General features: G+C 39.2%; 1 protein-coding gene across 1 annotated transcript; it reads left to right on the plus strand.

Annotated features, from left to right (window-relative positions):
- Positions 1-5,188: 5,188 nt before the first annotated feature.
- Positions 5,189-6,999, plus strand: LOC117788960 (dual specificity protein kinase splA). Its single transcript, XM_034627920.1, has one exon. It carries the CDS (start codon positions 5,259-5,261, stop codon positions 6,693-6,695), a length of 1,437 nt encoding a protein of 478 aa, XP_034483811.1. The 5' UTR covers positions 5,189-5,258; the 3' UTR covers positions 6,696-6,999.
- The last annotated feature ends 4,250 nt before the right edge of the window (positions 7,000-11,249 follow it).

The raw sequence follows: 11,249 nt of genomic DNA on the forward strand, positions 1-11,249 counted from the left end.
GATAAAGGTAATATGCCCACATCAAGGGTATTACAAATTTGAAGAGGTTGAAGTAGCTGTTCCTGTGCCAATTCCTCATCCTTAACCTCTTCCTCTTCCTGTTGATGTCCAGTGGGAAAACTGAAGTACACTTGACATGCTGGCTGAGCCAATAGAATGAATAAAGTACAACACACTTGGCAACTGTTAACTGTTGCAAGAACCGTTGTTGTTGTTGCTGTTGATGTTGCAACAATATTTAAGCGAATGCAAGTATACTCGTACGTATTTTGAAATACATTCGTGCCACATCCGATGCGGCAGAACATAAATATTTATGCCTCACTCGATTGAAAGCATCTCGAGCGTAAGCATTTTAGATAAAGCACAAAACCGAGTGGGTGGAAGAATGATGGGGAGAAGCAGAAGAGGGAGGAAAGAGGAGGAAGGTAGAAAAATCCACGGCAGGTGCCGAGTCAGATTCAGATGCAGAATCATTCGACTGCTCGTTGGCTTTTTGCATATGACAGCAGAAAAGCATTTTGTCGAGCTTGATTGTGAGTCGGAATCTCCGTGCTGATTGAACGCACACACTCGATGCCAGCAATTGAATCTACAGCGACAACGGAATTGTTGTTGTCATCAGGGCGATTTGGTAACCAAAACAAGGACTCTATAATCCGCCTAGCTCAGTCACTATAGCTATAACTTTACTAAACCACAAGAACCACCACCAGAGAGAGAAAGGGAGAGGAAGAGGAAGAGTATGGCCCTCGGGCCTTGTTAGCGACCCTCGTGTTGGGCTGGATTTTTAATCCGTTTAAATGAATGACAGTCTAATTGGAGGATTTGAACGAGAACAAGGACAGACCAGACGCCGTCTAAATAGTGACAAAGTCCTTGCCATATGCTTGGAAAAAACCACATGTTATTCACGGTATTTAAACAAACAGCAACAGCAACAGGGGCTGGGGGATGAAACCACCCGCCAACCCTCATAAAATTAGGTGCTCGGCTCGGAAATCCAATTCGAATTTTTATATAATGCGCGAAAAGCACTTGATTGAGACCGAGACCGAGAACTATAATTGCAAGCAGCATATACTCCAGGGACACTTCATCACAGGGTTGCTGGCAAGTGCAGGATCAAATTATGCACAGGACGATGCAATCTGCAGGCGGAAAGGAAACTTTCTAAGCCAGCAACTTCCTTTGAGCAACAGCAGACGGCAGCTAGAAGCTGTTGCCATCCTGGGGAAAACAAAGTGCCACAAACAACGCAGATTACAAGACTGGCAAAACTCAACTCCACTCGACTTGACTCGACTCGTACACTGAAAAAAGAGCAATTTCTAAAATCAAGAACATTCATCTTAAATATTTTGTTCTTAAAATAAAAACATTTTGAAACCACATTACTAATACTGAGAATATAAATCGTAACAAATTAAAATAACATTTATAAAATAAAATAAACAAAATAAAATGTATCAAAATTACAAAAAAAAAAATTATAAATTATATTTATAATTATTTTTATTTTGTTCATTTATTTATATTAATTTTAAGAACATTTATTCTTAAAATAAGAGCTTGGTCTTATTTGAAATGTTCTTAAAATCATTCTTATGTTCTCAATGCTTTTTTTAGACCAAAATTCTTAGTTTTAAGACCAAAATCATGATTTTAGAACATATTTTTGATCAGTGTAACTTTAACAATAACCGTAAGAAAAGGTGTCGGCTGTCTCGAGAATCTACAGCCAGGACACAAGCTCATCTTGGCCTGAAAACAATTAGCATTTACATTTTGCCATGCTCGGTATCTGCGGTAATTAAATGCGGCAAGCAGAACTCTGGCATAAGGAGCACGTAGCCTAGAACTTGCTTCTTAGATTAGCATCTTAGTTTTTAATTCCCATTGCTGGCACAAAACTCAATTCCCCCTTGCTTCCCATTTCCCGTGTGCGACTTGGCGGCTTGACTTAATCACACAAAGGCAATTTCACGCCTTTTTGCTCAGCCAGAACTCAGACAATCACTTTGTCACTTGGCAGTTTGATGTATCGACAGCGTCAACAACAATCCTCAATCCTCCCCTGTCCTCTTACCACTCACCTCTCAACTCTCCCTCTACCCACTCCTTTCCTCTGCCATGACAATCAGTTTGTCAGATTGTTTTAGTCGACCAGATCTTGAAGGGGAGATTAGCAATTGGTTTTGGGTTTAGCAAATTTTGTGCTCGATTTGTATATCGAAGATTTTCGTTAATTTCCATTGAAAATATTTGGTTGAATCTCGGCAAATGTGTTGGGATTTACACTTGACTCAAATTGCAGTCACGTGGCACATGTGTGTGCCACAAACTACATATTTGGGGAGAAGGACAAAGTGAAATTTTGTGAAATGATTTGAAAATAAATAGAGTTTGATTTCATTAATGACAATTTATTTTTAAGACTAAAAATCAGTTAGATAACGAAATATAAATAATATATAACATTTATTTCAATATAACTAAATAATTTTCAATACTGCTTAACCAAAATATTAATAAACTAATATTAAAAAAAATGTATTTATTCATGAAGTTGAATAAAATATTTGTTAGATTTTTCTAAAATTTGTTTAAGGACTACTAATTAAATTCTTTTATATACTTATTTTAATATTCCCAGCATTTAATAGCAATTATTTAAACTGAGTAGTGCTACAGTTTAAATTGATTAATTTGGCTTTAGCTTTAATAGCTCTGTCGGCAATTAATTAAATACAAGCTAAACAATATTTTTAATGATATGGCAATGTCGAAGGCAATCATGTGTTTAATATTAATTTAATGTCGACAGAAAACATGGCCAAAATTCGTATTATATGATGCAAACCATGCAAAGAGAGCGAGTGAGAAACAGAGAGAGAGAGAGAGATGGAGACAAACAATGCAGAGATAGTGGAAGCTATAAATTTTAATTAAAAATGCAACTCATATGGCAAGTGGAGCAATTAGCACCTGAAAATATGCAAACATTAAATTGCCAACTGCAGACAAGCAACAACAACAACAACAGGAATAACTGTAACAGCAACAACAATTAAAGGCGTGGAATTTCAGAAGTACATATATTGTCAGTATGTAAGCTGCACATTGTCCATGGCTAACATAACGTGGCCATAACAGACACATATTTTGGCCTAGCAGCGACCACATCCTGTGCCAGGACTACGCAGACATAGAGAGCGCAAGAGAGGGAGAAAGAAAGATAGAGTAAGACGGAAAGCGAACGGAAAACATTGCACAATTTGTTGCAGTTGTTGTTGTTGTTGCAATTGTTGTGCATTGTACACTAACTGGACAATGGTCGAGTATTTTTGTTGTTCTTTTTTTTTTTTATATAGCGACAGGCAGACGGATAAATATTTTAGTTTGTAAAATCTTTTTGCGCTCAACAGTCCCCTCTCTCTCTCTTTGTGTGTGTGTGTGAGCTGTGATGCAATATGTAAAAGCTACGCGCAGCATATACTCAAAATACACACAACAATAACAACAACAACAGTGGGAACAACAACAACAACAACGACACAAAACATGAATACATATTCAGACAATCTCGCTGCTGCTGCCAAAAAATCGACAAAAACAACCTGTTCGGAAACACTTGCAACAAGGACATCAAGCATATATGTGTGAGTGTGTGTGTGAGCAGCAGGCAAAGTAGATGGAGCGAGCGAGCAAGCGAGAGAGAGAGAGAGAGAGAGTGAGGGTAAACGAGATAGACAACAGATTGCCAGCCATTGCTTGGGGTGGAAGTGAGAACCCGAAAAAGAGAGAGAGAGAGAGAGCGCGCTGTCAGCAGCTAAGCACCGCCTCTTTTCGAAACTTTCACAGTCACAGTGGTTCAAGATACTATGTGTGCTGCGATTAAATAAGACTATGTGATAAATATAATGAAATATCAATATTAATCGAGTTTATTTTACATTAAAATACGTTAAATATATTTCTAGATCAATAAAATATTTACAGCAACTATCAATAAAACACTATTAATAATATAATATTAAAAAAAAATATATATATTATATTAAATTTATATAAAAATATACAAATTCTAAACGCAATCTTTTCACAGTCCACTAAAAAATGTAAGCTGGAAGTAATTTTTGATTTTGAAATTAACTTCTTCTTCTTCTTGATAGATTCTTACTCAAGAGGTCAAGGTGTTAAAAAATTTAATTGTCATAGCTTCATTCTGTAAGTTAACTATAACCTTAACAAGATATTCCACAAATTTACCTCATAATAATAATAATAATTTCCCTGCTGTTTTTTGTAATATTTCTGAGCTCAACACAAAATTTACCAATCTTTAATATTTCAAAACAAATATTAACTCAATTGGATTTGTAGAATATATATTGAGTAAGAAAATTAATTATATAATAGTATTACTATAACTTTTATATTAAAGTTTTACTTTATTATAAAAGTACTCAACCTTCATTAAATACTTAAAGATAGGCAGACATTTTAAGTGCTTCAGTTTCTTGAACAGATACATAGCCTAAAAAATTATTAATATTTGATCTTAGAAAATTTTAGTTAGCTTCTGATCTTCTCATTAAATTAAACATAATATGCTTAAAAATAAATACAAGTTATTCTATGAATTAAATAATAAGTGCATAGTAAGTATTATATTAAGCGCAATCTCATGACTATTGCACCACTGTGCAGTATATTCACATTGTAGAGTGTAATGCAATATGAAGGGAAAATCTATTGCGACCTTAACGGGAACGGGAATGGGAACAACAAACAGTCAGTCAGCCAGCCAACCAGGAGGCGAGACAATAAAACCACAGAATATGTTGGCAACTGGCAAAGCAGATGGAACGCCGAGAGAGCGGGAGAGCAATAGGCAGAGAACAAGAGCAGCATAAGGGTGAAGATTCGAATTTGACTCTCTGCAGAAGCAGCAGGAGTAGACAGACCAACATACAGTGAGTCCAAACAGAATCAGGACAGATGTGCGAGTGCCGCGAGTGCGGAGAGTTTCGTTTGAATGGGACAATATGAAAATTCCAAGTGGAATACGAATGCGAATGTGAATACGAGAACGAGTACTCATCTGCTTGGTGGTGGCAATTGCTGAGTACTTAAAGAGGAACAGATTGCGTGCGGGCAGCAGTCGAAAACAGAACTTCGAATCGAGCGAACAGCGAAAGCATCAAGTGAATCCCATCACGAATATTGTGACAAAAGTGTTCAAATCCAGTGCGATGAACTTGCTCATGGATAATCTGCCGTCGCATGTAAATTCCGTCGCGAGACGTACAACTCCGCCGCAACAGCCGCAACAGACGGAATTGCGCATCTCCACCCACAGCCCCACAGCAACAGCAACAGCAGCAATGACACAGCAGCAACACAACACTGTTAACAACAACAATAACAACAATGATGTGTCCAGTGTTAAGACCACATTGAAGCGTTCCTTTGACGTGGCCTTTCTGATGATGCCCGATGAGCGCATCAAGCAGAAGCAGGCCGAGAAACAGGCACGTCTCCAGGAGGCACTGCATCATCAGCAGCAACAGCAACAGCAGCAGCAACAGCAACAGTTGCAACTGCAGCAGCAACAGCTACAGCTGAATCATTATCCCACGGATCTCTCACCCAGAGCAGCTGCCTCACAGCCTCCTTCTCCGGCTGCCTTGGAGTACATCAGTTTGTTGGAGGCGCGACAACGTTATCCACAACTCGCCATACGCTCGCCGAGAGTCTATGATGATCCCACGCTGGTCATACCGCTGGTGGACTCTCCCGAGGCGACAGTCTCACCGCCACCGCCACCACTGAGAAGCGCCTTCACCAAGGTGGCCTCCTCGCTGTCCAGCTCATCGTCGCCCTCGACGGCATCGCGTCTGGAGTCGCCTGTGGATGTCGGAGCACCACCGCTGAGTCCGGATCGGTTGAGCTGCCATTCGATGAGTCCACCGGTGGCCACACCTCCTCCCAGGACCAACAGCGGCGGTGGCAACACTGCCCACTCTCCGCATCCCTTGCCAGTCAATCCCATTGTCTATCACAATTTCCGGCCGGAATATCAGTTCAATGGCGCCTTTCACTCAGTGAATCCCATGCAGGCGCTGCAGGCACAGCAACGGCTCAAGCAGCAGCTGCTCTACAGACCACCAACAGCCTCCAATGGCCACAGTCCCAATGGCTCCTCGAATCCCTCGTCTCCGCCAAATGGTCCGCCGCCGGAGTTTCTGCATGCTGCCTATCCCGGCTTTGGTCCACCTCCGCATCCCTTTGCTGTGGCTCAACCGCTGCAGAATCCCGCTGCAGCTGCGATTCTCTCCACGCTCATCCCACCCACACTGGCGTCCACCTTCACACTGACGGCACAAAATGTGTGCGCCAAGTGCAACATTAGCTTCCGCATGACCAGCGATCTCGTGTATCACATGAGATCCCATCACAAGAGCGAGGTGGCCTGTGATCCCAATCGTCGCAAGCGCGAGGAGAAACTGCGCTGTCCCGTCTGCCAGGAGACCTTCCGAGAGCGTCATCATCTCACCCGACACATGACCGCCCACCAGGACAAGGCCAGCGATCATCAGCCCACACCGGATGACTCCAGTGATAATGAGATTATCAACGTGGTTGGAGGCACACCTCCGGGACGACGAACTGGCAGTGCGTCCAAATGATCCAAGCATTTCTTCGGATACTTTTAAGCTGCCGCCTGTTTAGTTGTTGATCTCTCTCTCTAACCCAGAAATGTTCCCATTGTGATATTAAGTTTAGTTACCACCACCTTAATCCTACTTGAGTTTCTCTCCATTAGTCATTAACATACAGTGCAATTCCGCTGATCTCAGAGCGAACCATCTTAACTCTATCCATTTTTTACTTTTATTTTTATTTCTATTCGAGCTGCCCGTTTTATTATTGTAAAGTATTAGATCTAAGTTTCCGACTCAACCCATTTAATAATTAATATTTGATGTGTGACTTAATGTTTAAATAAATATCTTATTGTTATTAAAACCAAAATTATAAAATGTGTTTTTAGTAAAATATGAATTGCTTTTCATATGAATTTCGCATAAAGAATATTTCAGATATTTTTCAAACCTTTGTGATGCCTTGTCACAATCGGAATCTCAGATGCTACTAAAGTAAACAGAATTCAGGTAAGTACACTAGAGTTGGTCAATTTGTATGGAGCAAAAAAAGTGCACAAAAATCTACGATGAATTCTTAAAATTCTTAACTTTAACATTATGGTATCGACGGATTTTATTGAAACTCAATGAATCTATTCTCAAAATTGTAAAGTACTATAAGCATAATTTTCAAAAACATACATCTTCCATTAATGTAATTCATTCAAATATTTTATATCTTATAAAGAGCCTAATAGATTTATTTCACTAGCATCTTTAATTCTGTAATTATTCAAACATCTTTTAATTTTTCCTAATATTTGTTTCATTTGTAGGAAGTTTAAACTATTGAAAAATCTTTCTTTCTGATATTTGTTTCGTTGTATATGAAATATTTATTAAAAGCTTTCATTCTGCTATTCCCAGCAATCTATTGAAGACTTAACTTTAATTATTGAATCAAGGGAACCAAAGGAAACTTAAAATAAGCTTGTCAAATCTTATAAAGAAACTTTAAAAAATGAATTATTTTAAATATTTAAAATTTGTTTACAAATAAATTAATTGAAAACAAAAAAAAAATTAGTATTCGACATGAAAATCTCTATTAAAAGTCAAGATATTATTGGACTTTAAAGTTGTTTTACCCAAAATTCGAGTCAGTCGTTGTCACCCAGTGAAAAACATAGGTTCCCAGGCTTAGAAAAACAGGCACATGCTCTAGAGAAACATACGCCATGTGAGTGGTCCGAGAATATGTTGGCCTTGTTAGCGCAGTCAAGTCAAAATCAAACGGGGACGGGAAAGGGAGAGGGGATGACGTCCGTTTCGACGGATGGACGCACGGACGGACGGACGTGCAGCCAGAAAGTCGAGCAGCGTATGCAGCAATTAGATGCGGCGACAAAAACGGCGACGCCGACGCTAATGAGGTGCGTCTGGATGTGGGAACAGAGTTGCCAACAAGCTAAAAATGCGAATACAAATGAAGGGTAGTCCCCAGTCACAGCGTTAGACGAGGCCGCAACTAATGTGGAGTTAAAGGGGAACTTCTCAAGTGCTCAAAATGATTTTCGAATTTCAATATTTTTCCTGTAATCGTACTCAACTGGCAACCCTCGTTTGATTCGTTGGCTGAAGACAATTCCCATGAGCCATACGAATTTGTAGCATGCCAAATTCCGACAAAGCGCAACGAATGTCTTGGGTGGTGGTTGCCACAGAGGATGCCTCGTTTTGTTGCACTCAAATGAGCCACAACGAATTGCGTTGATTTAGCGTGGCCAAATCCTGTTAGCCCGTGCCACAAGAGCCACGCGATTCTCACAGGATCAACATGGCTTTATCAATGTGATGTATCAATTGATGGCGTTGCTAAATGCGGCTCTCCATCCTTCCTGTCTTTGTTCCCATGATGGGATTAGCGTTTTATGGCCTTGTATTCACTGCCAAACCACTTGATAAAGACTTTTACAAGTCGAGTGTGGGAGAGAAAAATAAGAAGATGAGAAGCTGATTAAAATAAAAAAGAAGTCAAGATAGGAGTCAAGTAATTGACTTAGGAGCTGTTAAAGCAAGCGAATCAATTAGTGTAGTCGAAATGAGTTTGAGATGACATGAAAAATAATAAAAAGAATGATATTATATTCGTAGTATTTACTTCAGAAAATTGTTGTTTTTTTACATTTAAAAAAATTAACAGAAATTTTAAAATGGTTCAAGGATGAAGATAAAGAAATGAAAAAATTTTCTTAAGAAGATAACTTTCTGATAAAAATTGTAACTGTAATATCTTTTACAGTTATTAAGATAAGATTGAGATTGAATAAAAAAAAACTAAAAGAGAATCACTTTAGATTATATTTTAAATATTTCATAAGGATCTTAATCTTTGAAAAGTGGCTTTCTGGAATTCAACATTCTTTTCTTAAAGAAATTTAAATTTTTCTTTAGTATAGAAACTTTTCTGTATGATAATTTAACAACTATTTAAGACAGTTGGTAAGATACTGCTTAATACTTTATATTATTCTAGAAAAAACTCCTTCTCAATACATATGTGTTTCACAAGTTTTTCTATTTAAAGCAGCCAAATCATATAACTATAATTTATCATAAAACAATCCACTTAAGTAGAATAGTCTACCACATCATTACCATTTTTTATAGCTCGTTTTTCTCTCTGTCTCTCCCACCATTCATCACTTGTTTCATTGCATTTTTACAGTTGTGGTCGCATGTGGCTTGTACTCTTATTATAGCCATGCCACTGATTTATTTTATACATTTCCCCAACGAGCAATTTCAACTTCCTTTAAAAACAATTACAACTTCCTATACGCACACAGCAGAAATTTGTTTGCTTCTCTCGTTAAGCCAACACATCGTCAAAATCACATTTCCTCATTTAAGCCAGAAGAGTTCCCCCAGTCAGCCATTGAGCCAGTTGCCAAGTATTCCCAGTCAGGACTCGAACTGCCATTCACTCAAAACGACGCCCGGAGCAAACCGCAGTGGCAACTTCATAATAAGCCTCATCATGACTGGCTATATAATAGCAGCCATAATTACATTTCATATTTATCACATTTTTACGCCCACACGCAGCTCGCAAAGGAGCGGGAGCAGAAGGAACAGGAACTGGAGCAGGAGCAGGAACTGGAACAGGAGTTGGAGCAGCTCATAGCGCGACCTGCGCATTGTTTGCCTTTTTGCCTAACCTCTCGCAATTTGACCGTAAATAAATTGCCTGCTCATTTGCTAAGCACTTGGCCCGAAACATCAACTCCCTCCACAACCCCCCACACACCCAACAAAGTGAATTTCCCACCAGTTTCCTTTCAAAGGCGGGGCGGGAGTTGTGCTCCCCTGACGAGACTCGACGTCGTGTTCAAATACGTTTAAACACAATGCAAATACCGTTATAATAGCAGAGCAAGGACAACAAAGCCAACCAGAAGCAGACAGCTGGATAAACCGCACAACAGCCCAAGGGGCTTGTTACGCCCCCCAAACAGCCCTTACCCCACCACTCGTGACTTGTAATGGAGACGTGTGCGTATGAGTGATTTTTCTCAGCTGCGCTTAAAAGTATGCAAATGTTTTTGTACGGTGGCGTCTATGAAGGGGTTGTTGTTGCTTAGCGCAGGGGGGCGTGGCAGTAGCTGACTTTCAGTTTACGACTTTTGCAGTGTGTTGTTGTTGCTGTTGTTGGTGTCGTTGTTATTGCGGACTATTAAGCCTGGCAAAGTGTTTTTAACTGCAGGCAATTTCATTTGGGCTTGCTGCTCCTGCTAACTCTACTTCTCATTCTGTTTCCTATCCTTGTGCTGCTCCTCTTGTTGCTGCTTTTCCTCCTGCCGCTGCTCTTTCAATTCCTACTGATCCTTATTCTGATCATAATTCGGATCCTTATCAGAGACTAAAACATACAGCAAAATTTCGGCTCGTCTCTTGAACCGGCTTCCGAATTCCTTGAGCACAATGTATTTGTTCAATTTTAAACAAAAATTTCTTGTATTTTATCTATTTTTAATGATTTAGTAAGACTATAAAAAAATGTAGTAAAACAATTTTAAGCTTTTTGAGTAATCTTCAATGCAATGATGATTTTATTATAACTTTTGCAAATTATTTAAATTAAGCTTTACTAAAAATAGTATAAAATTTATGCAAGTATTATTTTTCCAGAAATAATTATTATGTTAACAAAAGGGTGCAGTTCTTCATCAGGTTTAATGAAAGTTCTTGCCTCTTACTGTTTCACCTGTTTCTCATCCTGTTACTCATTCATCTCCTGCTCCTCTCATTCCTGCCGGGCGTTTAATTTTCATGTCCTTGCAATTGACGCTGTATAATTTATGCATACTGATTAGCTATGGACATGGGCCTCGACAGGTAAGCGCTGTCCAGCTGCAAGTCGACTTAAGAGCGCAAAAATGAAACGAGAAAAAGCTGAAAACTGAAAACTGAAAATGAAAAACGAGAAACGAGAAACGAACTCAACTGACAGCCAAGCCGCTTAAACTTTGAACTTTGTCATTTCAATTTTCGCCAACGGATGCGCTTTGTTTCAGGCCACACACACAGACACAC

This window comes from Drosophila innubila, assembly GCF_004354385.1.
Source record: "Drosophila innubila isolate TH190305 chromosome 3L unlocalized genomic scaffold, UK_Dinn_1.0 0_D_3L, whole genome shotgun sequence".
Lineage (NCBI taxonomy): Eukaryota > Metazoa > Arthropoda > Insecta > Diptera > Drosophilidae > Drosophila > Drosophila innubila.